The 26,700-nt window shown below is 52.1% G+C and overlaps 1 protein-coding gene across 1 annotated transcript in view; it reads left to right on the top strand.

Moving 5' to 3' along the window:
* CDH4 (cadherin 4) overlaps positions 1-26,700 on the top strand; it is a 675,895-nt gene that overhangs the window by 494,817 nt on the left and 154,378 nt on the right. The window contains exon 4 of the mRNA XM_055265685.2: positions 14,753-14,932. Within this exon, the coding sequence (XP_055121660.2) occupies positions 14,753-14,932 (180 nt within the window). The remainder of the gene's footprint in view (positions 1-14,752; positions 14,933-26,700) is intronic.

Genomic DNA, 26,700 nt, shown 5'->3' with positions numbered 1-26,700 from the left:
GACAGAGGGAACAGCAGATGCAAAGAGCCGAGCCAGGCCAGCCCCGGTCACAACGTAATTACTCAGTGCAGCACTGTGGGATGCGTGCTCTGCCTCGGGCCCTGGGCCCTGCCCGTATTGCGGTGCCGTGGATGAGGCTGTACGTTCCGCATGGTTGATTCATTTGCTGTCTGTCCTGACGCAATCGGAGGCTCAAGGGCTTTCCCAGAATTGCCACGAGGAGTTAGGGGCAGAGGGTCACTGAGAGAGAGCCCCGGGGTGAATCTGCCTCTGCCCACCTGCCAGCCAAGGATATCTCTGATCCATCTGCAAAATAAGGACCACGAGGTCCGTGAAGTTGTCCTGAGGGCATGACCTCAGGACTGCATGTGGCACCGTGTCCCATGTACAGTGACGGTCCCCCTGAGCCGTGGCCACTCTAACCCCAGCTCCATGTCTGTCTGGGCCAGTCAGTCCAAGACTTGGCCTCCTGATGGGGGACGAGCCCACCTGCCCGCCTCCCCCGCAGGCCAGTGCAGGCTGGGAGCTGGGAGGGCGCACAGGCGCGGTGCAGGGACGGGCACACGGGCCCTCCAGTGTCTCAGCTTCTAGCACAATCAAGTTCTACTTGGGCCGTTAGCTCTCGACTAGAGCTGGTGTGTGTGTGCACGTGTGTGTGCATGGGTGTACACATGTATATGAGTGCACATGTGCATGGGTATGCACGTGTGAGCATGAGTGTGCACATGGGTGTGCACGTGTATGCGCATGTGTAAGTGTGTGTGTGTGCACATGCGTGCATTCACACATGGGATAAGATGTGTGTGCATGCATGTGCATATTTGTGCATGCATGTGTGCACACACACGTCTATGTGCACACTTTGGGGAGCCTGTTCAGAGCCCTCCAAGCAGAGGTGTGAGGGGCCAGCGCTGCCCTCCTGCAGGTGATGAAAGTAAAACTGAAGGCAGACTTCTCAGACCAACACGTTTGTGTTTCACTCCAAGGCCATGGCTCTCATTTAATATTTGGTTAAAAATGAAACCCTCTGTGGTTCTGGAGAAGGATTTTGTGAAAACAGTGAGAAAGGGGTGATGGACACAGTCTTTTGTAGCTGGCAGAAAGATTCCCAGCAAGAACAGGGGTGTCTGTGAGACTGAAATGCAGGCGCCTGGGCATGTGATATGGCCGGAGCCCATCCCTCGGGCGCTTGGCACCACGTGGTGGATGACAGATCCATGAAGCCGGAGGTCCCCAGGGGACTCTTCAGAGGACATGTCACTGAGGGTCTGGGCGCCAGGGCTCTGGCTGGAGCCTTTACCGTGGTCCTCACCAAAGCCTTCCCGAATCACACAGGCTGATGGCACCTACCATCTTTCTCACTAATTGACAAAATATGAATGATTTCATTCAGTCCCACTACTAACGACTCCGGAAAAAAGTAATACATTTTCCCTTAACTTGCTAATTTAATTTAATTTTTTTATTATGAATATATTTTTCCGTAAACTGGAGGGTAATTTTGTTTAAGGTGTTTCTAACTAAACATAATTTTCCTGATTCTCTAGAGCAAGTTGTTCTCAGCCAGGGCACTTGGCGAGACCCGAGACGCCTGTGGTTGTCACCACGGTGGGGTTACTCGTGAGTTGGGTGGAGCCTGGCATGCTGCTCAGAATCCTACGGAACCCAGGACGCCCAAAACAGAGAAGGATTCAGCCCAAAGTGTTAGGAATGCCGAGGTCGAGAAACCTGGTCTAAAGCCAGGGGTGCAGTCCAGCCCAGGACCGAGGTCACAAGCTCGGTGGCTTGTCCAGATCTCTTTGTACCAGAACATTCTGGAACCTCTTTTCTTCTGCTAGACAGAAATATTTATCAACACCCTTAAAGAGACTGACATCAGAGCACACATGCCACATGCTCTCTTGTCAGCCACAATTCCTCATCCTTCTGTATCTTCGCTTTTGGTGGGAGGCAAGGCTGAAGGGTGGGGAGAGGGGATGGGTGGCTTTGAGATCTTCATCCAGAGAAACGTGGTGGTTGCGTGGTTTGTGACGCTAATTAGGAACAACATGAAACCCCTCCACGGGGTGATGGTAATTGTTACAAGTTGCCTAAAGAACCAACTCTAAACTCTCTCCCCCAGAACAGCCCAGGCCCTCAGAAGTCATAGCCCAGGCACCAGCTTTGCCCACAGGTGCGGGGGGAGAGGGGTCCCAGGACTGCAGCGTGCTGGGTGAGCCTCCATCCTCTGTGTCCTGTGAGAGGAGGAATGGTGAGGACTCAGAGCCCAGGCTCCAGGGGCCATGGCCTGAGTTCCAACCGGCCTCCAGAGGACAGCGGCGTGACGCTGGGCAGGTCATGGAACCTCCCCGGGTAAAAATGAAGGTGCTGGCTCCCTGCCCCTACTCCATCCTGCAGGCACTCAGCCGAGACTTCGGTGCACCCACACCATGGCAGCAAGCCAGGAGCCTTCCTGCTGAGGCTCTTCTTCCAAAGGGACACAGTGAAGAAATCACCACCCGACTGTGTTCAGGAAGCCTTTCCTTGCATTCTTTCTATAGGAATTTTCAAAATGATGTCGCCTTTTTATGAGAGATCAAAAGTAAGAAATTCGGTGGTTCTCGTGGGGCAGGGAGAGTGGGTTCGGCCCCTACTGGTGTCATTGATGTAAGAAAAACATTCACTAAGTGCCTTTTCGGAATGAAACTCATGCAAATGCTGACTTCCAATGGCTCGCACGTTCTGTTTGTGAAAGAATGTAGATATCGTTCTGTTGTTTTAGTTTGTGTTTGTTAAATACCATTTTATTCCGTCCATCCTTAGCTACCATGGAAACCAGCCAGAAGGCTGCAGACAATATCCTATTTAAATATTTTAAATATACATGTTTTCAGGGGAGCAAAATGGACCTTTTCTCAAAGGTACACTGAAAAGGAAATAGGAGGTAGAGGAATGAACTTGGTGTAAGTTTTGGGGCACCCCCTTTTTAACAGAAATCGAATTATCCTCAGTAAATATCCATACTAGGGTTGACATTTTGGGGAGGGGCCCACATTATTTCCTTCTGAAGCATGTTTAACCCCAAGCTATAAGGAAGCAATGAGAACAGGAAGACTGCGAATCAGAGAGACTGAAAAGAGCCATAAATAGCCTTGATATTTGGGGAAGAAATCGTATCCTCCCTGTTCCAACAGAGCAATGTACGTTGACAATGCAGGCACGGCCGGTCCTTCCCCAGATGTTTCATTTCCACAGCAGACTCCTATGCAATCGATAGTCTTGGAGCACTAGACTCTAAGACGTGGTGTGTGTGTGTGGCTGGGGCCAGCCACATATTTACCCCAACATTAGAGCATTCAGCAAAACAGGAGCCGAAAATGCACTATGAGATGGTGCCATGGGTCTGTGGTCACTGCCACATGAGAAGCTGCCAGCACCCAGGAGCCTGAGGCTAGACAAAGTCAAAGGCCAGTGGCTTTGGGGACAGAGGTGCTGCGTGGCTGGGACTGCAGTGCACAGAGGGGTGAGGGCTGATTTTGTTAGTGAATAAAACACAGAAGACGCCGTGGCCTCAGCAGGGCTCCAGGACCTACATAGGGTTTCGGAGCTCCCAGAACCTTCCATCCTGAGAGTGCTCTTCTCCCTGCATTCCCAGACAGAACACCTTTCCTCTCACAGGAAGCTCCAGTGCATGGAGCATCCTCACGAGCCGTGCTGTTCAGCCATGCTGACAGCTCTGCATAGCAGGACCATGTTAGAGGGCTGGGCGCAGGGAAGAGCTGCAATGCTTTGCCTTCGCAGCCAGTCCAGCCTCAAGGCCACCCCAGGGCCCACCTGGCTCTGCTGTGGGGATAGGCCAGGGGGCAGGAGCTCCCCTGCACTGTTTCCCTGGGCCATCCAGTCTGCAGGTGGTGGACTTCCCCAAGTCAGAGTAAGACCGTTTCGTAGGCACTCTCTAGTGGCACCTCCGAGATCTGTTCTGTGCCCGTCACCATTCTACACAGTCATGAGGCATGTTGGAAACAAAATGAAATCCACAAGTTAGATGCATCTTATGCCTGATGTGACCACACAGCGGGACTGGCCAGCATCTGGTATGTAAAGAAAGTTCTGCTCTCTGAGCTGAATTCTCTCATGATGATTAACTTTCTCATTCACACCAAAAACCATCTTCAGTACCCACTGTTCACCCACATTTCTACTTCTAGAGACATTTGCCACCTCCATTTTTATCTTCACAGAAAAGGAGGGCTCTATTTTCCCCACATGGCTCACAGGGGTGTGTGGAGTGGATCCAGCAGAATTCCCAGCTCGGGGCTGTTGCAAATATTCTTCTCTTCCTTGGTGGAATGGCTCCTGCTGCACTCTGTCCAGCCTGGAAGACAAGGAGAGGCAGCAAAATCAGGGAAGTGAAGAAGCACAATCCCCTCTGTGTCTTCTCACCATTCCTTGACACTGGGTCTAGTTTATCTGCTTATGCAAATCGGACCCCCAGGCTCTGCGGCTACAGAAGCCTTGTCTCTCAGCATTACGGGTTCACAGGGCTATGCTGCCTATCAGAGAAATCCAGTGGCATGGGGACCTCCCCAAAGAGCCACTTTCTTGGGTAATGAGAGCCAGCAGTTACACCGCAGTTATACCTTTCCAGGAGGGGGGCAGGTGCACCCCAACAAGCTGACACAGAGCACCTTGACCATGGCAACAGCCGGTACGGTGACCAGAGGTCATGTCCCAGCAGAAACTGATTTGAAAACATTCCCATAAATGCTTTTGTAGAATCGGGTGGACTTGTGCCATGCCATTTTCTCAACATTGTGGGGAACTTCAGATGCTAAGGACATGTCCAGCAGGATCAGTGCAGGACCTGGCTGCTGGGAGGGCTGACAAGCGAGGGATGCCACCACCGCCATCTGTGACCTATCGCCAAAGGCCGGGGCTGCCGGCTTCCCTTAGAAACATACTACGGATCTGGTGTCAGGGAATTTGAAGCAATTTCCATGTTTATGCCATCTCTTGAGGGTAATGACTTCAACTAGGAACAAGGGATGCTCGCTCTTCCTCACGGAACTTGGCAGGAGCATCAGGCCCCCCACAACTAATAACCCATGCTCAGGGAACCCACGCCCTGTTCCCCTGTTCCATCTGCGCCACACTGGGGTTTTGATCAGGTCCACCCCATCTCAGCCCATCTATTCAAGAGGCCTGCTCTGGCATCTGTGCCTCTGGGAGGCATTTTCATGCGATGGCTACAGCACTGCGGAGCGGGTGCTCAGTTCAGGATGCCCAGGGAGCTTGTCCACCCTGCAGAGAGCCTCATGCAATGCGTCCAGAGGGTCTGGAGTAGGACCTGCTATCTGCGTCTCTACCACAAGGAAATGTTAAAATAGTTGATCACCATTCACCTGCGAACGAGCTCCCATGCCCCGGCCAGACCAAGATTGTGGGGAAAGACCCCTCGTCTTCCATGGAAGGCGCTCTGGGAGTTTCTGAATGGAAGCCGGGTCTTGGTGGCTGCCCTCCCCTGTGTGGCTTCACCTCTGAGTGTTTTAGCATCTGTCCCTTCGCTTAAAAGCCAGGGTTCCTCCTTGGCTGTTCGTAATTCCAGGCTCCTAACAGATGCATGGATTCGAGAATAAAAAATATAACAAATGATAACTTTTTGCATGTAGCTTGGGAGGTGCATATGATTATATTCTTTCCTTAACACTGTTTTTTTCTTTCTCAAAAAACAGAAAAAGACAATCACGTAAAGCCTGCCCCAGGTCAGTTTTGCATTCTTCGTCTCTCACTTGGGAGTGATGAGGGGAGGGAAATGACCCGCGTTTTGCTGATACTGAGCTGTCCCTGGAGACCTCACCTCGCAGCCACAGCCAGTTACAGCCTCATCACACAGACAGGAGAGCAAGACCCAGGCGGGGAGCAGGGCTGCCAGGAACTTAAGAAAATAAAATGTTGTGACCCCGAGAAGCCGGCAGGGCAGAATTAGGCCCTGGGGAGAGCACAGGCCGCCGCAGGGTGCAGGTGTGGACATGGGGGCTAGTGTGGTTTTCTCAACATGCACCTTGCCCGTGAACCCAGGGCCGTGGACTTCCAGTGGAACGGAAGTTGTCTTTGTCTGCGTGCCTTCCTTTTGTCCTAAGCTCATTTACCTCTCATCACTTCCCCGAATCACAATTTATATATTCTTGAGTGTGAGGGATTGGTCACTGTATCCCTGGGAAGAGAGAGGATACCTGCATTTGAGATTGGTCCTGGAAGCCTGTACAGAGAGACCCGGGGCCGGAAAAGAGTTCATCCAGAAAGACCGTGAGACCACCCAGACCCCTCGAGCCATGGGTGGAGATGAACACACCTTCCACACAGGGCCCCCCTAGCAGCCCACTGGAGCCCAGGCTGTCATTTTATCTCTAAAAAGCCAAGCTCCACTTACGCATGGGGCTTTGTCGTGCATCCACCCCATCAGTGGCAGTTTCGCGGCACCTTCCTCCCCAGATGTGAAGTGAAGCTTCCGCTCCCCAAGGTGCCCCAGCCTTCAGCTTCTAACATCACTCCTATCCCCACTGCTGCCCACATCCCAGGCGTCCGGGTAGCTCCAGAGCATAGAGCTCACCAGCCCCTCCCATCAGCAGGGAAACCGAGGCCCAGAGAGAGTGGAAGCCTCATGCAGGTCGCAGGGCCCAGCACTAGGACCCGTACCTGGAGGCTCCTGCTGCCGCTGCCTCCATAAATCACCATCTTAGAGTAGGATCAGCAGAATGCATTCGATAGGAAGCACAGTTGATTAGGGCTTAGTGGGGAGAGGTGATCTGAAATGAGAAGCGCTTTGTAAATAAAAGCTGATTAAGAAGCAGGCAGGTTTAGAGTCACCTGCACCTTGTAGACACATCCCTGGGGGCCTCAGGCTCCCACACCCTTCATCTGCCCCCTGGGGAAATGGCCCTGTCCCCACTCAGCACTGGGCAGGTGGGCTCTGACCCTGGAACCTGGGCCCCTGGACAAGCTCATCTGCTGCCACTCCTGGCTGCTCAGGGCTCGGAGGGGTCCCGAGGGTGGACCTCCCACAGCCTCGTGCAAGCAAGAGGCGGGAGTGGTGACACCATTTACCAGGCGTCTGGGGCACACTGCTCCAGGCTCTGATGACGCCCCAGGCTGCAGACTCTCTCCACCCCTGGGCTCTGTTCGACCGGTGGACCGCCATCCCCAGCCGGCCAATGGCTGCACATGATACTGAGGCCAGCGACTCACCCTGGGGTCCATCCCAGGAAAGGTAGCTGAAGCCACGAAGCCACAGTTGCAGGGCTCACAGATGTCATCTGCAAACAGACAGGCCGGGCTCTCAGCTCAGCTGCAGCAGAGCAGCCTTAGGGTGTAAGGAGAGAGGGAAGAGGAGGAGGAGGAGGAGGAGTGCGGTGTCTCCAGGTTGCTGTCCAGGCCAAGGAGGCCAAGTGTGAACAGACTCTGAGGAGCCTGTCCTGGTAGGGACCAGCCTGGGCATGGCACGTTTCAGGAACAGCAAGACTGGGGCCAGGAGTCAGGAAGCGGGAGGCAGGGGCTGATCCGGGCGGCCTCCCCTGGTGCCTGTGGGGGAAGGAGCTGGCAGGGCTCTCACCCTCCCATCCCGAACCCTCATCCAGGGAGGAGAGCCCACCCCTTCCAGCAGCCCCGGGAAAGTCCCCTGCTGGGGTCACCTGCCTTCCCTGGAGCAGTCACCTGGCCAGGTGGAATGCCGGGCTCTGATTGGCCAGCTGGACCCTTAGGCCCACCCCCGTGCCTCTGGGATTGGCTCCCAGGTGGAAAGTATGGGTCGGGTAGAGGGACCGTGGTTGCTGGGCCTAGCCCTGGGTTCTCTAGGACCCCACTAGGCCACCCAGGAAGGAGCCTGGGCCCACACCTCCCTCCCTGGCAGGCCCCTCGGTCTGGGTCCAGGAGCCCACTTTGCTCACGGTGCCCTCACCAGAGCAGTCCCTGACCCTCCCCTCCCTACTCCACCCTCAGTCTCCCTTGCCACTTGGCCCCAGCTCTCCCTAGCCAGGCAATTTGGACCAATTCTTCCACTGCCCTGGGCCTCAGTTTCCCTTCCTGGGATATTAGGGTTGTGGGACACCCCGAGTTTGCCCGCACCCCAGCCCTAGCCCCTGAACACTCAGAGCTCATCCCAGGCCCCCCTTGACCCAGACTCCAGGCTGCAGGAGCCTTGCCCTCTCCTTCTCTGCCCTCTGGAAGTCCTGCCCTGCTTTTAGGAGCTCCACCCCCAGCTCTGCCCCTTCTCAGGTTTCTTCCGACAGCAGGGCTGAAGGTCCCCACGTCTGTCAGTGCTCCCTGGACAGTACCGCATTCACCCCACAGCTGGCAGGGGGACTTCCTGATCACCCCATTTCACAGATGAGGGACTGAGGTCGGGGATGAAATAAATCCTGACTTGGGCAGTGGAGAGCAAAGCCATGCTCCACGCAGCTCTGTTAACCTCGAAGCCTGTGATGCCCCCACCCTGCTTTCTTTCCAGGCCCCAAATAATAGTGGTGTCTGCCTGGTTTCTGAGGCATCCACACTGTCCTGTGCCACTGTCTGTGCCCCCTTCCTGGCCCGTCCTGCCTGGCAAACTCCTGTTCACCCTTCAGTGCCCTGACCGAGGTATAATACCCACCATGACAATTTCTGTCCCCAAGTCCCCAATGGACTGATTGTGTGTGACTTGGTGCCAGTTTGAACCTCCTGCCTGATTCTGACTCTGCACTAATCGTGGGCCCTGTGGGACGTGGTGGGATGGGCCCATCAGGATGGTGGGCTGCAGTTCAGACAGCTTGGGCTCCAGTCCTGGCCTTCCAAGCTTGAGCGAGACTTCACCCCTTGAGCTTGATGTCCTCTGTGGGCTGCCCTGAGGACTAAATGAGACTGTGCCTGGGAAGTCACTTGGGCAGGGCCAGGACCTGTGCAGGACTCAGGACGGCGTCCCTGAGGTCATGGCTGCACCCCACCCCCACATGAGCATGCAGGAGACAGGCTGAGGGCCATTTGCTTTGTCGTCTCCTGGCTCAAGGGTGGTATCAGTAACTGTGTGTGGATGCAGTGGCTTAAGTCTGTCCACTGAGTTTGCTCCATAGAAAGTGTGGCTATCAGGGCCCTGCTGCCCCCACCGGGGCTGTGGTACCTCCCTAACGTGTGGGACTAGGACCGGGTCCAGGGTGGCACCAGAGCAGGTGTTCCCTGCAGTGTGGAGTGTGGCCTGCCAGGGGAGGTGCCTTAAGTTGAGCCTGGCATGAGGATGAAGCGCCCAGGCAGAGAGAGGGGCGGGAGCAGAGCCTCGGGCGGTGGAGGTGGATGTCCGGTCCCCGGCACCTGGGGGGTGAGCTGAAACCCTATAGGCTGGAGGCCAGAGTGGGTACTTTGGGCCGCTCCTGCCCACTGCCCTATAGGCAGGGCTTTGAGGGAGCCGAGAGTGCATCAGGGAGCCCAGTGGGGCTGAAGCAGGGCAGAGTCAAAGGCACGGGGAAGAGGAGGGAGCGCAGGAGGGGAACTGTGGGGTATGGGACACTGCAGCCCAGGGAGACTGGCCTCTTCATGGGCGACAGGGCCAGTTTCCAGGCCCAGAAACACTCATGGGAGATGAAAGTAGGCCCACAGCCCAGGTCTCATCCTGCCAGGGAGGGATCCATGGAACATGCTTGGGGAGCCGTCCTGCAGGCTGCCAGCAGCTCCGGGAAGCTGCCCCCTTACGCATCTTCCCAGGCGTCAGTGACTGGATGGAGGTGACGGTGCGCAGCTTCCTTGGAGCTCCTGATTCTGCAGATCTGCAGGCACAAGCTTGGTTGGACCCCAAATACCAGCTCAGCCACCAGGACCCTCCTGGACCCTGCTAGTTACAGGACTTCTAGCTTGAGCCAAACTGTCAGGATGCGGGGAGTGGGCACGGCCAAGATATCTTGCTGCTGGGCTGTTGGTTTTGAGAAAGTTGTGATGTGCTGTATACACACACACACAGACACACAAACACACAGAAGCATATGCATACCTGTGTATGTGTAGAATGCATAAACACACATGTATTCATACACATGCATTTGTGCCTGTGTGTACATGTAGTCATATACCCATACATCTGTGCATACTTGACGTGTGCATTCATATATATCTATATGCGCATGTGTGTACATGCATGCATACATGTGTGCATAGTGCCTGTATACACATGTGCGCATGTGTACTATCTAGTTTCTGGTAATGGTGTAGTAGAGGTCACCCTTAAGTCGTCACCCAATGCTCAGTCTTCATTCACTCAGAAATATAGAAGAAAGACATGCACCAGGGAGAATCAGCAGGTGTCATCTGTTAGAAAATATTTTTAAGCGTAACTGGAAGCATGATTTTTAATGAGTATAATTATGCATCAGTGTTTGTGTGACGTCTTCTGAATGGGCCCAAGATGACTGCGTGTTCAAAAGAACATGCTTGTTCGACCAGGGTGAGTGCTAATTGTGGTTGACATTTTCTTCCAGGGAAGCGGGTGCATCTTCCAGGCAGAAGCCTGCACAGGTCTGGCGCTGATTTTCACCAGATTTTGTTATTACATTTGTCTCGCAGCTTTAAAATAGTAGCAAATATGTGCAATTTATTTAAACAACACTAGGGAAATTAACGCCATGCGAGCTTATCCTAAGCAAATGAAAATGAAGGATTTTTTTTAAAAACAGCTGTATGGAAACCCTTTAAAACTCGGAGTCTGAGATTCAGAGGGTCCTGGTGAGCTGCTGCTGGTTCTGAAGCACCACCAGGTGGGAGAGACCAGCCAGTCTCTGCCTCGGTCTCCTGCTGGGAGATGCAGGGGAGCTGCAGATGGCCAGAGGGCCCCTCCTAGCGGCTGTGCCAGAGGCTCCCCTCGCCCTCATCTGGGAGAGAGCTGCCCAGGCTGCCTGCCCTCGTGCAGACCTGCTCAAGAACAAACATCATGCTCCATCACCCTTCTCCAGAAGTGGATCCCCAATTGCCTGTGGGCTGGGAGACCCCCTGTTCTCCAACTGCAGAACATCTCAGGCCTGGTTGGCGGCCCCACCCCAGAGTTGTTAAGTCTTAGGTGAGACCTAGGAACCTGCATTCCTAATGAGCTCCACAGGGCGCTGAGCTGCTGGTCCTGGGACCAGCCTGGGAGCTCAGACCTGTTTCTCCCCAGTCTGGGATTTATGGAACACATCCCAGGTGGGTGCAGGAAATATCACTTAGACCGCCTTTTTCCCTGGTTCCCCCTCTGTTCCATGGGAAGATCGATTTCTGCCCAGTCCAGGACCTTCCTGAGGTCCAGCAAAGGGGATTCGATTTCACAAACAGAGACCACAGAAGGGAGGGGTGGCACTTTCAGGTGCTCTGGCCTTGGGGTCACACTCCTGGCATCCGAATCCTGCCTCTGCTGAACGGGCTGCATGGGCTTCACGAGTGCCTTGGCCTTCCATGGTAGGAAAGTGAGAATGATGGTGCTCCCCGCTGAACTGGTGAGAGGGAGGATTCAGGGGGAGACTGCCTGGAACAGCATTTGGCCTGGAGCCTGGAACCGAGTGCACGCCACAGCTATTATCATTGTTCCTGTTGGCTATGCTGGCGTTATTTCAAGCCACTCTGAGCAGTGGGATTAATCTGGTCTTTCTCATCAAAGCTTAGTGCGTATTAACCTAAATTGTCATATCCCCAAGGTAAAGACCAGCTCCCAGGGAGGTGCTGTCTGTCTGGGGCTAGGTCTTGGAGGACAGGTGGGATGTCTTCAGTGGAAGAGCCAGATGCAGAATCCTGCTGTCATGCTCATCAGACATTCAGTACCTATGAGGCACAGGCCACTGGTCTGGGCAAGGAAACCATGGAGTCCAGTTGTCTGTGCTGGGTTCCAGGGAGAATGTGCAGCTAGGACTGTCCTGGAAGCTCTTCAAAGGCCCCTGAGGAGCCTAGAAAAGCCCCCGCCCCTTGTCATCATGGGGGGCTGAAGTCGAGACCCCTGGGTCTCCATGTTTGCACCTCACATAGCTCCTTTCTAAGCAAGGCTGGGAGTGCCCCATGGAAGCCTCCTGGGTTTTATTAATTGAGGCAAACGGTGGTGTGGACCCCCACTGTGCCTGGAGGGGCAGCCTGTGGTCAGACACCTCTCGGCCAGCTTTGTCCTCCCTGCCTTGGGCTGCCCTGGTGCAAGGTCCGTTCTCCACCATGTGAACTCTCATATCCTACTGCCTCTGTAATTCAGATAAAATGAGCATCAACCACGAAGATTGTGGTGAGACATGCCATGTGGGCACCCTGCACTGGACCCGATGCGGCAGACGCATGGACGCCACATATATGTGTGACATTCTGTTGGCGCTGTCAGCCACAGGAGTCATGTGCACTATCACATTTACGAAACACAGAAAGGGGCCGGGCGCGGTGGCTCACACCTGTAATCCCAGCACTTTGGGAGGCCAAGACGGGAGGATCACGAGGTCAGGAGATCGAGACCATCCTGGCTAACACGGTGAAACCCCGTCTCTACTAAAAATACAAAAAATTGGCTGGGCATGGTGCCGGGCACCTGTAGTCCCAGCTACTCAGGAGGCTGAGGCAGGAGAATGGCGTGAGCCCGGGAGGCAGAGCTTGCAGTGAGCCAAGATCGCACCACTGCACTCCAGCCTGGGCGACAGAGTGAGACTCCGTCTCAAAAAAAAAAAAGAAAACACAGAAAGGTAAAAGGAAGGAAGTAGAATATGACAACAGAACTCCCTGGTGACCAGAGAAAACCAGTGTGTGTATTTTCATGTATTTTCTTACATTCCTTTTTTCTTTTTTTTTTTTTTTTTTTTGAGACAGAGTTTCGCTCTTTTTCCCCAGGCTAGAGTGCAATGGCACAATCCTGGCTCACTGCAACCTCCACCTCCCGGGTTCAAGTGATTCTCCTGTGTCAGCCTCCTAAGTAACTGGGACTACAGGCACATGCCACCACACCTGGCTAATTTTAGATTTTTAGTAGAGATGGGGTTTCACCATGTTGGCCAGGCTGGTCTCGAACTCCTGACCTCAGGTGATCCGGCTGCCTCGACCTCCCAAAGTGCTGGGATTACAGGCGTGAGCCACCACGCCTAGGCTCTTTTTCTATCCTTTAAAAAATTGCAGTTGAGGCTGGGCATGGTGGCTCACGCCTGTAATCCCAGCACTTTGGAAGGCCAAAACGGGCAGATCACCAGAGGTCGGGAGTTTGAGAGCAGCCTGGCCAACATGGCAAAACCCCATCTCTATTAAAAATGCAAAAATTAGCCAGATGTGGTGGCGGTCTCCTGTAATTCCAGCTACTCAGGAGGCTGAGGCAGGAGAGTCGCTTAAACCCAGGAGGCAGAGGTTGCAGTGAGCCGAGATCGTGCCACCGCACTCCAGCCTGGGTGACACAGTGAGACTCCATCTCAAAAAAAAAAAAGGAAAAAATGCAGGTGCAGTTGATGCTGTATGTATGCTTTGGTGCTATTTCTCCACTTACTAATATTTTATGGACATTTTTCATGTCAGTCCTAAAAGAGTAACTTTTAATGACTGTAATATTCCAAGACATGAGCACAGTGTAATGCATTTAGAATTCACTGTCAGACATTCAGATTTGTGCTCTGGTATTTTTACTTGTTTAAAAACATCCAAAGTAAACATCTGTCTATAGGGACTTTGGTCCACCTAGAGTTTTCTGGGGACAGATTTCCAGCTGGATCAAAAGGGACCATCCTTTTTGAGGCTCTTGATAGTCACTGGCAACTGGGAGGCAGAGGGCTGTGCTGAGTGACCACGGGGCCCCAGCAGCAGGAGCTGCGTCAGTGTCAGTCCTGACAGCCTGGGCCCTCTGCTAAGCATGGGCTGGGCATTTTCTCATTGTCATCTGATGTCACTCCCATAGCAGTCCCTAAACTCAGGGCTACTGCTACCATCTCCCTTCTGTCAGAGAAGAACCCAGGATTGTGAGAGATGAAGGGACTTTGCCCCGCGTCACGTGAGCTTTTGTACATACACACAGGTGGGGTCTAAGGCCAAATCCTACACCCTCAGCCATCAGCCTCCACCCACTGACTCCCATCAGTCTCCACCCACTGACTCACTGCACACCCCCAGTGTTGCAGATTCATTTCGCTCAGCCTTGTCAATCTGACAGGTAAAAAGGATATATTACTTTGATATGCATTATTTGATTACTGGGAGATGTGGACATTTTTCATAAGTTTATTGATCATTTATATTTGTTTTGCTGTGAATTATCTATTCATGTCCTTTTCTTGTTAGGAAACAACATTCCATTTTATTTTCTTATTTCTAAGAGTGCTTTATATAGTGACTATTAACCTTGTGTCAAATTGTTGTAAATCATATTTTGCAAATGTGTCAATTGCCTTTTGGGTCTGTTTTCATAAACAGGAGTTTTGTGGGAAAACGTATTTGTCTTGTCTTTTGTGATCTCTTGCATCGTTTTGGGTGGGCTTAAAAAGCCCTGTCTACACTATTGGTGACATTGTCAACTATATTTTCTTCTTTCTTTATGGTTTCTTTTTCCCGCATTTAATTTTGTAATCGGTCTCATCATATTGATGGGGATCTCACTTGATTTTTTTTTTCCCCTAATGCGTAGCTCCTTGTCCCAGCGTTATCCCGCCCTGCCCACTTAGTTCCTTGTCCCAGCGTTACCCGCCTTCCCTCTCAGTCTCGGGCAGTACAGATCGTCTTAGCAGATGCCATTTTCCTCTGTGCAAAACCTAACTGGACCTCTTTGCCTCTTCTCTCCCCTTTCCAAATAAAGCTACAGAAAGGAAAGAAGATCGTGGCTCTGGACCCCTCTCCGCCTCCGAAGGACACCCTGCTGCCATGGCCCCAGCACCAGAACGCCAACGGGCTGAGGCGGCGCAAACGGGACTGGGTCATCCCGCCCATCAACGTGCCCGAGAACTCGCGAGGGCCTTTCCCGCAGCAGCTCGTGAGGGTGAGTGCAGACCCCTCCCTTTGGCACGGGGGTCTTGGCGCGTTAGCAGTAGGCTCTTCTCCCGACATCCCAAAGCCAGGGGCGGGTTCCGCATTTGGTGTCTAAGAAGGTCGCGATTTCACCCTTTCTGTAATGAGATAAGCCTTACACAGGGCAATGAAAAACTCAGGCGGGGAAGCTGCGTCCTCTGGGGTGGATGGGCCTTTGTGAGTTAGGGGTGATTTCTCTCTTGGTTACTTTGAAGTGGCTGCTGTGTGTGGAACCAGTGGGCAGGGGTGTGGATCGTGGCCTTTGACCTCTGACCCCTTTCTTTGGTCTGATCACATTTCTTTCCATGGATGGCTAAGATCCCGGATGATGGGATGGTGCCATGACGGTCATTGCGCCGAGGCCAGCGTGCGCCGTGCCGTGGTCTGTCTGCAAGTTCTTGGTCCCGGAGCTCCCAAGGTCACCCGAGATTACTTTTACCGCAGAAATAATTTATTTTACAAATTTGTGTTTCTATTATCAAGGCCATCAACGAGCAATTTCTTCTTCCCTTTGAAGAAAATTGCAGCCCAATCTGAGCAATAATTTGATAAAAGGATGGCGAGAATTCCATTAAATAATTCCCAACCATTGTGGAAAAGCCTCACCCCACCCTTTGGAAATAAGGGTCCCCAGAGTGTGCTTAAGGTGTCATTCTCATTCTTCGTGCTGTTTAGTGTGTTTTGTTTCTCATTCCTTTCAATGCAGAAGGCTGGGCTGTGCGTTTGGAACGCAGAGATGGGAGGAAGAAAGCAGCCACCAGGCAGGGTCCCCCCAGTTCTTTGTATCCCTAACCTTGGCCACCAGGGAGCAGCCAAAATGACCGGTTATTTATAGCAGAAACTCTGGCGTGAGTGAATGCAGCGTGCTTCCACACCCCAGCCAAGGTGACTTGGTTGCAAATATATCACCTGCCTTCTCTGCACAGAGCTGGCCCTCCCACCTCAGCACCCAGCCTCTGCTGCATCCTCCCCTGTCTGGGCTCAGCTTTCCTTGGCCACCCATACCCCTTCAGGGCCAGGCTGGTTGGAGATTTTCCTGTGAAATGCAGTTCAGGGCTTGAAGGAAGCCACCAGGGGTTGGAACCCCATCCTGAGGGAGCTTCCCAGTCCCACATCTCCCGGGCCCACTGGGCAACCTCCCGCCCACCACGGATGCTAGAGACGATGCCGATGGCAGTGCCATAGCCCCCATGCTGCGCCCACCTCGCCATCCTTGGGGCCGGGATTTCTTGCATCCGGCCATTGCTTGTGTTGTCATTGACTTAAAATTCTTCTCAAAGTGATTCATTTTTTTTCAACTTTTATTTTAAGTTCAGGGGTACATGTATAGGATATGCAGGTTTGTTACCTAGGTAAACATGTGCCATGGTGGTTTGCTGCCCCTGTCAACCCATCACCTCGGTATTAAGCCCAGTATCCATTAGCTATTCTTCCTGACGCTCTCCTTCTGCCCCACCCCTCCCACAGTTCCCAGTGTGGGTTGTTCCCCTCCCTGTGTCCATGTGTTCTCATCATTCAGCTCCCACTTATAAGTGAGAACACGTGGTGTTTGGTTTTCTGTTCCCACTTTAGTTTGCTGAGGATGATGGCTTCCACCTCCATCCGTGTCCCTGCAAAGGACATGATCTCGTTCCTTTTTATGGCTGCATAGTATTCCGTGGTGTATATGTACCACATTTGCTTTATCCAGTCTATCATTGATGGGCATTTGGGTTGATTCCATGTCTTTGCTGTTGTGAATAGCGCTGCAATGACCATACACATGCATGTGTCTTTATAAGAGAATGACTTCTGTTCCTTTGGGTGTATACTCAGCAATGAGATTATGGGTCAAATGGGAGTTCTGCCTCTAGACCTTTGAGGAATCGCCACACTGTTTATCCTCAAAGGAGATTGTATACCAAACCACAGTTTGATCACTGGGATAGTTTGTCAGGCTAGAAGCTGACTGTAGAGAAAAGCGTACAGCGAGGGAACAGAGGCTGCCACCGATTTGTTACCCAGGCCTGTGGGGCAGGGGCTGCAGGGTGTGCTGGAGGCGTGAGGACCAACCAGAGATTCCTCTTTGAAGGTCATCAGGATTGAAGGCCACCGAGAGAGGGAGCTGGCTTCCATCGTGCTCTTCCGCCTTATTTAATGCCTTGTGCTTCTGCCACCCCCACATTGCCCCAGGTAGACAGTCATCGATCTTACTCTGGAGTCAGCAAACCTTTTCTGCGAAGGGCCAGGTGGTAAATATTTTAGGCGTTGTGACCACACAGCTTCTGTCACTGTGGTGTGAAAGCAGCCTCAGGCAATGTGTCAACTAAGAGGTTGGCCGTGTTCCAATAAAGCTTCATTTACAAAAACAGGGAGTGGGCTGGGTTAGCCCATGGGCCATGATTTGACAACTGCTAATCAGACACTTTTCCCAAACTCAAGAAAGGGCTGCCCAAGCCACCCTCACAGGCACAGGGTAGGCACATTATTTGTGGAGTGAGTGAGCAGTGAATTTGAGGGCACTCATCTGCTTGCACACCACAGAGGGGGTACCAGTGGCATCTGGCTGTTATCTCTGTTATCTTAGCACAACTGGGATATTTTGCTGTCCTGGCTCTTGGAGTTTCTCAGCCTGATGATCTAGGACTGAAAGGCGGGACTTTCTTCCTCAGCTCTGCTCCGCAGACAGGCTTGTAAAAGGGAACCCAAAAAAGTGAGGTCACGTAGGCACAGCCCCTGTCCCAGGAGGGTCCCCAAGCTCCGTGTGACCTCGCGCACCATCTCCTGATGGACAGTGGAAAGAAAGACCCCCTGCACTTCCTGCCTGGCTGACCTCCTGCAGCGTCAGTGGCTGAGGAAGTCTAGGCTGGGACAGGGCCCGTGAAAGGACCAAATCCTCTCAGACTAGCAGAGGGCTCGGGTGAGGATGGGCCCGGTTGTCCTGTTAATGGAGACGTTTCTCCTGAAGACATCACCATGACAGCCCAGCTTACTCCCACATCTGACGGGGAACATGGTTTTCCAATTTGCAGCAGGGAAGTCTGCCCCTTCTGATTAACACGAACTTGGAAAGTGTGGCTGAGAGGGCAGCTGGCACCGGGAGCTCTCCAGGCCCTGCAGGTGCAGCCTCCTGAGGACTGTCTGCCGCTGACCTTTCTAAACTAGAAATGTGCAGGGAGGAATTGTGAATTTGGCTTTGGATGTCAGAATGAGAAAAGCTGCAAATTCCATGCTCCCAGGAAACCGCCCCCAGCATCTCCGACCCAGGAAGTGGCAGCTTCTCCTGTTCTGGGGCCTGTGGCGTTGCTATGGTTTGGAACTGCTTTGTCATCTCCTCACACCCCCTGACTCGTCCAGCAGCCCCTGCAGGCAGGGTCACCTCCATGCCCAGAACGTCACTGCGGAACAGGCCGTGAGCGGAAGGAGGCAGTGAGGTGGGTGCGTGTTAGGGCTGACGAGCTACACTGCAGCATTCCAGAAACTGAACCCAACGTAAGTCGATTTCTTACTCACTGTGAAGGTTGGTGGGCAGGGCCAGGGTGGCCTGTGCTCCAGCCATTCAGCCACCCAGGGTGAGCATCTCGGGACTGGCGAGGCTTACAAGTGGCATACATCAATCGTGCCTACATGCCGCTGGCCAAAGCCCAGTCACATGGCCACATCTAATTGCAAGGGACATGGGGAACGAGTCCAACTCCACATCATGAAGGAGAGGGAAATATGGTTGGTGAATGGCTAGTCTCTGCCAAAGCAGGTTTCTAAAGATGAGATCAGCCTGTGTCCTTTCCTCCCTGGTGAACCCACTGTCCCAAGGAGCCCCCGGTCACTGGAGCCCTGGGCGAGCAGTTCAGATGTAATTCGCCAACCAGATCATTTTTTCCCCTCTGCCCTGCTTCAGTTCGCCGTAGTGCTTGGTGTGATCTGGCCGTATTTTCTTTCTTTATTCACCTACTTCTCTAAGAGGAAGCTTCCTGAAGGCAAGGATCTTGGCTGTACCCCTAGTGTTGTAAACAGCCCTTGGCATGCAGTGGGCACTCTATTTGTTGAGGGAATGAATGAGTGAGTGAGTGAGTGATAGACATGATCTCAGTGGTGACTGTTGTGCTGGGTGCCCATCAGCTCACCCTGCAAAATGGCCCAGCAGTTGGAATTTGGCAGAAAAGTTAGCACTGCCTGTCTTTGCTCTCAGAGTCCCTCCAAGGATCGATGTGGCTCACACAGGGGCATCCCCTTCAGCTTCCATCCGAAGGAAGGTGGGGTGGGCATCCAAACCCAGCTTAATGCCTAGGAAAGATAGACCTTTAGTGAACGGAAAATGGAATTTCCATTGTGGCTTCTGTAGATTTGTCTTTTCCAAATGGACTCCAAGTCATTACGTAAGAACTCAGTGCATCTGCACACACATGCATACAAAAACACATCCACATGCGCACACACGTGCATACTATACACACATGCACACACATGCATACTATACACGCACATTTCACATGCACACACATGCATACTATACACACATCCACATGCACACACACGTGCATACTATACATGCACACACATGCATACTATACACACATGCACACACGTGCATGCCATACACACACATCCACATGTGCACACATGTGCATACTATACACACATGCACACACGTGCACATACCACCCTGCTTCACACACACACACTCCTACACGTTCATGTTCTTGTTTGCCACCTTCCTCCCTCCACCCTCCCCTCTATCTTCCATTAAATTCTTATCTAGTACAGGCAGTGGTTTGGGGGGTGCTTTCCTGTCCCTGTTTCCATCTATAGGAAGCTGATGAGCTTCCTGGCAGTGTTGGAGGGGAGGCGGCTCCTGGAAGAAGCCCCAATCGCAGAGACGGTGGTGAATGCAGCCTGATGTGGGGCGGCAAGCTGAGCACAGAGCGCTTTGAGGTTCAGCTGGGATCAGCTGCAGTTCTGTGCTCATTAAGGCATTTCATTCTGATAAAATATGTTAAATGAAAAAACGAGCGGGAGAGGAGGAGGCAGAATACTCTTCCCCAAAAAAGTCTGTTAATTACAGGCTTTTTCCTTGGAAGAAATATCACATCTCTTCCTAAGCACTAGCGGCGCCACGCAGGGGGAAATAGATAACCTACTTGTAGAGAGGAAAGCCCTGGAAAGCAAAGGGGTGGCTCTAATCGGCGAGGCTGTGGAGCCAGGGGTATCCATGGCAAAGCAGGGAGCCACGCCTGGTGGTTCTGCCACTGGAATCAGACCACAGTCTAAAGTGAGTGCTGAGTGAGGAGGTGTAGCCACACCGCGGAGGGAACACTTGGAACCCCAGGCTGTCCCTTCTTCTCAAGCAGAGGAGGGAGGAAGCCGCTCACAGTTACCGAACTGATTTTCCAGGAACTTGGATAGGGACTTTTCTTTATGTCCCCAGGGGAACTGGGGAAAATGGCAGGAGGAGCAGCATTTAAAAGGTTAGCAGGACGCCCTCCCTGGTCTGGAATTCTGGCTCTGGACTGGACAGTTTGGGCAGTTGCTATGGTGCCAAGCACCACGCAGGCACTGAGGATTCAGGGGAGAGAGGACATAGAGCTCTTCTGTGGCCTTCAGGAACCACCGAGCAATCCACATTCTGCCTGAAATTCACAACCTGGTCCCTCGGCACTTGTAGGGCTGGTACCTACACAGGCACGTTCGTGAAGGGTTTTAAAACGCCACGTACTTGGCTAGCATACACGTTAGGTTTGACTCCTGGCGAGACTCAGAGTGAGGATGAAATGAAACTTTTAAGAAGAGGATCTATTGCTTGGCTGAGTCTAATACCAGTTCACAGTGTGTTACCTTGGGAGGCTGTCCAGGGCAACTGTGGGAATCAGCGAATCAGCCCAAGGGGATGAGGAGGAACGCTCCTGGGTGCGAATCCTTTCACTTGGATGGTTGATATTTTAGAAGACAAGAAGTCGTGCAAACCCTCGAGCCCCCCTGCCAGAGAACAAGCCGGGAAAAGAGCTCCAAAGACAAGGCTCTGGAGGGAGGTCGCTCCACAATCGCGGAGCCCACGAGGTGCTTAGGCCACTTGGAGGAGACACACAGGAGCCATTTCCAGAGAAGCACAATCACAGGTGCACAGCCACAGGTGGCTCACAAAGGACGGTTCAAGTCAGCCCCTGACACCAAACAACTCAAATGAGCTTAAGCGGATTGAAGTGCAACGTTTCCTTCACGTCTTCTGGATAAATTCGGTTCCCATTTGTGCACATACACCCCATTGCTTCACATCCAACCACAAATACTTATGCCGTTCTATGTGAACAGAGATGGGCTGGGTCTTTGGGAGCGTGGAGGTGAAAGGGCACATGCCTGCCCTGCACGGGCTCTGGACTGCTTGAGCAAATGAGTGATGCCCCGAGCTGGGTCTGCATCCCGAGATGCATAGCCAAGACATTGGAGACCCCTCTCTGGCCCGTGGCAGGGGCCCCATAAAAGTTGATTGGATGTGTGAGTACGTGTAGTGGAGCCAGCTGAATTTTAGCCCCACATTATCTTTACAGAATGTTTGCTGGGTAACTTAGTAGTATAATTAGCATGGAGTCCACCTAAGCACCCACTTTCTGTTACTCTAAAGCATCCACGCATGTACGAATGACTCATGTGGTAGTCATTCGTTGTCTCATGGAAGCAGGGTGGCCTTTCCAAAGCATGGACGTGGCTGCATGGTTCCCACTGTCCTTGGGAGATGGCCTGAATCCTCACCTTGCCCCACAGGTTTCATGAGCTCACGCCACCCCTTGGCACAGCAAGCTCCAGCTGTGCTGGTGGCTTGTAGCTTCCAGATTGGCTCATAGCCTTGGTCACCTGCAGTCCTGTGCACAAGCGCTCCCCTCAGCCTGGAGGGTTCTCCCGGTGCACCCAACACTCCCCTCAGCCCAGCTACTTCCTACTAGCTCTGAGAACTCCCCGCTTTTCAGGACCCATCAGAGGCCTTCCCATGGGGCCAGGGCACCCGCTTTGCCTGCTGCTATGGCAGAGTTTTTGACACTGTTTTGTTGGTAATTATTGTCTGCATCCCCCACTAAACCTAAAGCTCCTTGAGGAGCGCAGATGTCGTTAAACACTCATTAAGTGAGAACGATGGACACAGCCCTCATGCCCATCTCTGCTGGTCAGCCCTTCATGGTCATTAGGAAGATTGTTATGTTAGGGATACAGTACCTGGCAATAATAAATTGGAAGGTCTTTTAGTAATAGTGGTGTGGTTTATTTCATTCTAACACTCCTATCAATAATAACTATAAATTCTAGGGGAAAATGTTTTAGCTCTTTGAAGTTACTTGGGAGAGATGGATAGTAGGCAGAATCTGCTGGGGACTCCACGCTCGAAGGGAGAAAATGGCACTGGGTGAAACGTGTCTGTAGATGGCTTCCCTCCGAGGGCACCATCCCAGGCCTTGCCTCAAAGGGTGAGTGGATCTCAGGCAGGAAGCCACAGACGTGCTGGTCACAGGAGTTGTAAGATGGAGTTCAGAATTGACAAAGCAGCTAGAATGTGAAGGGATAAATTATAGAAAATACATAGCCACAGATAGAGACCCCCCGATACTCATGTTAGCTCTGCCCAGATCCTTGGCTGCCCCGGAACTGTGCATGCACAAAGAGGCACCGAAGGACCCAGTGAAAGCAACAGTCAGCAGACGGAAAGAACTAAGCAGAGATTCCAAGGGAAACACGTTGAGATTTGCCTCCAGCCAAGTGAACTCCCTGCTGTAATGAAAAATAAACACCCTCAGGGAAAGGTAACAGAACCAGGGTCTCTACAAGGTTGCATTCACAGTGATGAGTATACACACAAAAATTATTAGACATGTGAAAAAGAGAGAGAGAAAATGTGATCCAGGGTCAAGAAAAAACTGCCCAGAGAAAGGAAGCCAGGAACCCTGAGATCACCCAGACATTGGAACTAGCAGCAAGGCCTTCAACATAGTGCTTTATAATGTGTTCAAGGGTCAGAATAGATGGACAGATGAATAGATGGGGAGTCACAGCAGAGAAAAAAATGATACTCTAAAAATATAACCAAATGGAAATGATAAAACTGAAAAGCACAGTATCTCTAACGGAAAACTCACTGGATGGGTTCACAAGTGGATTGCTGAGGCAGGAGAAAGGGTCAGCGCATTTGAAGATGGATCAATACAATTATCCAGCCTGAAGAAGGAGGAGAAGTGAAGCACACAGAGCTTCAGTGGGGTGGTGGCCAGTGGCCTAACATCTGTATGATGGCATTAACAGAAGGAGAGGAGAGATGATCAGAAAAAAATCCTCGAAGAAATAATGATTGAGATTTTCCCACATGTAGTAGTGAAACAAACTTACAGATTCAAGAAACCCAGTGAACCCTAGGTAGGAGAAATACAAAGAACGTCATTCCTTGATCACAGTCAAACTGCTGAAATGCAAAAATAAAGAAAACATCTCTAAACTAGAGGAAAAGGTGCAATATGTGCGGGGCAGCAGTCAGAATGGGGGCTTCTCCTCAGAATCCTGCAGTTACACGCCAACAGAACAACTTATTTAAACTACTGAAAAGAAGCTACCAACCAAGAGTTTTATATCCAGAAAAAATATCCTTCAAAAATGAAGGTGAGGCCACGCACGATGGCTCACACCTGTAATCCCAGCACTTTGGGAGGCCAAGGCAAGCAGATCACCTGAGGTCGGGAGTTCAAGACCAGCCTGCCCAACATGGTGAAACCCCATCTCTACTAAAAATACAAAAAATTAGCTGGGCGTGGTGGCACATGCCTATAATCTCAGCCACTCAGGAGGCTGAGGTGGGACAATCGCTTGAACCTGGGAGACGGAGGTTGCAGCGAGCCGAGATCGTGCCACTGCCCTGCAGCCTGGGCGACAGAGTGAGACTCTGCCTCAAAAAAAAAAAAAAAATGAAGGTGAAATAAAGACATTCCTGATAAACAAACTGAGGGAATTCACCAGCAGACCCAGAGGGAGTGATAAAGGATGTTCCTCGGGCCAGAAACAAATGACACCAGTTGGAAATCCACACCTCCAGGAAGGAATGGGCTAATGTAAAAGATTATCATTTTTCTTTTAATTTCTTTTAAAAAGCTGACGATTTAAAGCAAAAGTACAGTATTGTATTAGGGAGTTTATAGTCAATGTTGATGTAATAAATATGACAACAGTAGGAGAAAAATAAGACAACAGTTGGACAAAGGACGGACGGTAAATGGGGCAAGGCTGTTTTGAGGTTCTGACGTTGCTGGTTAAGTGGTCCAATATTAACTCTAGGTAAACTGTGATGCTTATGAAGTTGCGATGAGTATTGTCATTAGTAAAGTTAATAAAAATGAATTTCTTTAAGGCCAGGTGCAGTGGCTCATGCCTGTAATCCCAGCACTTTGGGAGGCCAAGGTGGATGTACCACTTGAGGCCGGGAGTTCAAGACCAGCCTGACCAACATGGTGAAACTCCATCTCTACTAAAAATACAAAAAATTAGCCGGGCGTGGTGGCACATGCCTATAATCCCAGCTACTCAGGAGGCTGAGGCATGAGAATCGTTTGAACCCTGGAGGTAGAGGTTGCAGTGAGCCAAGATCATGCCACTGTACTCCAGTCTGGGTAACACAGTGAGACCTCGTTTAAAAAAAAAAGAATTTCTTTATATATGCATAAATGAAAACTGTTAGTCACCAGATTGTCCAGTGTATTAGCACAAATAAGTGAGTTTTGGATGTGCCCATCTACGAAAACAAATACAAGGTATCAACGATTCTGAAGGCTTCTTCCAAATTCATTACCCAACATCCTATCTGAACACACTAATATACATTTCTAGGGTCGATGGTTTAAACTCTAAATTCTCCAAAGGCACATTCTATATGATTTTTGCCCACAACCTTCCCTTAATATGTACATGTTTTCTAGATAAAAACATTAAATAGAGCTAAAGTGACATCAAGGTCTCCCTCCCTTCCTTTCCTCCAATACATGAGAGAAATATAAGCCCAGTTCCTCAGGACAGTTCTCCAGGCCCTCAGATGTCCTGTGCCCCCAGGAGAAATGTAATCCCAGTTCCTCAGGACGGTTCTCCAGGCCCTCAGATGTCCTGTGCCCCCAGGGCCCCATTAGACATTAGCATACAGTCCCCTGGCATCTCTGGGTGGTATGAATTTCGCACGTCCCATCCCCTTCCTGGCTATGGGCAAGTGCAGGCTGGACCCTGGCCTCCTCCTTCCTGGCCTCCAGCTCACTGCCCTACCCCTGGAGCAGAGGGGCCTTCTACACCTGAGCCACGCTGGCCACTCCTCAAGCTCACTCGAGGTCGAAGCTGTGGCCAAGGCTTGGGCACTGGGGGCTTCCTCCTGCTCCCCAAAGACGAGGTCGGGACACTCCTCCCTGGCTCTCTGCCCAGCATGTGGCTCTAGGGCTCACCACCTCTGTTTATCAGGTCTCTCCTCTGATGGCTTCTCTGCCACGATAGGACCCCTGCCCTATTCACACGCAGCCCTGGCCCGCTCCCTGGCCGTGCCTCACCATCTCCTCACACCACGTGGCATTTCCTCATGGGGAGGGTCACACCTGCAGCAGCTCAGCTTTGCCTATCATCAGCTTCCTCCTGCTGAGCTGTGGGCGCCCTGAGGGTGGGGCGGCTCTGATCTTGCCCCTGTCTGTGTCCCAGCCACTATGAATGCAGCCTGGCCCAGAGAATCCCTCAGTGAATCGCTGCTGGAGGAGTGGATGGTGACCTGCTAGAGACAGGAGCTGGATTTGGCCTGTGGGCTGTGGTTTGTGACCCCTGGACTAAGTACTGTCTGTCAGGTAGGATCGTCTGGTGGACACTGCACACCACACCCAGGTTTGCAGAGCCCCCACCCAGGTGGACAGGGCCCCCAGCCAGGTGTGCAGGGCTCTCACCCAGGTGGACAGGGCCCCCACCCAGGTTTGCAGAGCCCCCACCCGGGTGGACAGAGCCTCTACCCAGGTGTGTAGAGACCTTGCCCAGGTGGGCAGGGCCCTCTAAAGTTCAGGACACCTCCCTTTCAAGCAGCCACCTGGAGAGAGATTTGGGGCCAGCTTAGCCACTTTCTTGGAGGGCGGAGGCCCCTGATGCTCCAGCTCTACCTGTGCTAGTGAATTTTTAAGCCTTCAGAGCCAGGAAGCTTGTGAGTGAGTGGAAAATGAGGTAGGTTTCTTTCCTCCAAAGGAACCTTCAGACTGAAAGTCTCTGGGAAGAAACCAGTGGCAGGAGGTATCCCAGGAGCCAGCTTGAGTCTGGGTTTTCTCCCCCGTAAGTGGACTGTGGAAATCTCCCCTCTGGTTCACCAGACACAGAATCCACGTCCAGGATGGGAGGAACTGCTCTTAAAACACGTGAACGAGAGGCTTTGGGGTCTTCGGCTCAGCCCTCAGGGGAAACAAGGACCCTTGAGAAAGTTGGACCTCTCGTCCAAACAGCATCTCCTTCCGCAGCAAGACAGCATGGCACTTCGATTTGCCCACACCTACACTTCAGGGCCCACCTCCTCCCTGGCCCCAGGCAGGAGGGGCGGCTACATATGTGCACCACACCCATGACCGTCCTGAGTGTGGTTCTGAAGACGCAACCGCAAGATGACCGCGATCGCCCTGCTGCAGTCTGCGAGTCGCCCAGCAGCCAGACACCACACTGAGACCTACAGGGATTCACATTGTCCCTGCTGAAACCAGAGGGATGTGAAGAAAGCAATCATTTTGGACTCTGCTGCCC

This window comes from Symphalangus syndactylus, chromosome 24 (assembly GCF_028878055.3).
Source record: "Symphalangus syndactylus isolate Jambi chromosome 24, NHGRI_mSymSyn1-v2.1_pri, whole genome shotgun sequence".
NCBI classification, from domain to species: domain Eukaryota; kingdom Metazoa; phylum Chordata; class Mammalia; order Primates; family Hylobatidae; genus Symphalangus; species Symphalangus syndactylus.
Note: the sequence above shows the minus strand (reverse complement) of the source record. Positions and strands in the feature narration are given on the sequence as shown.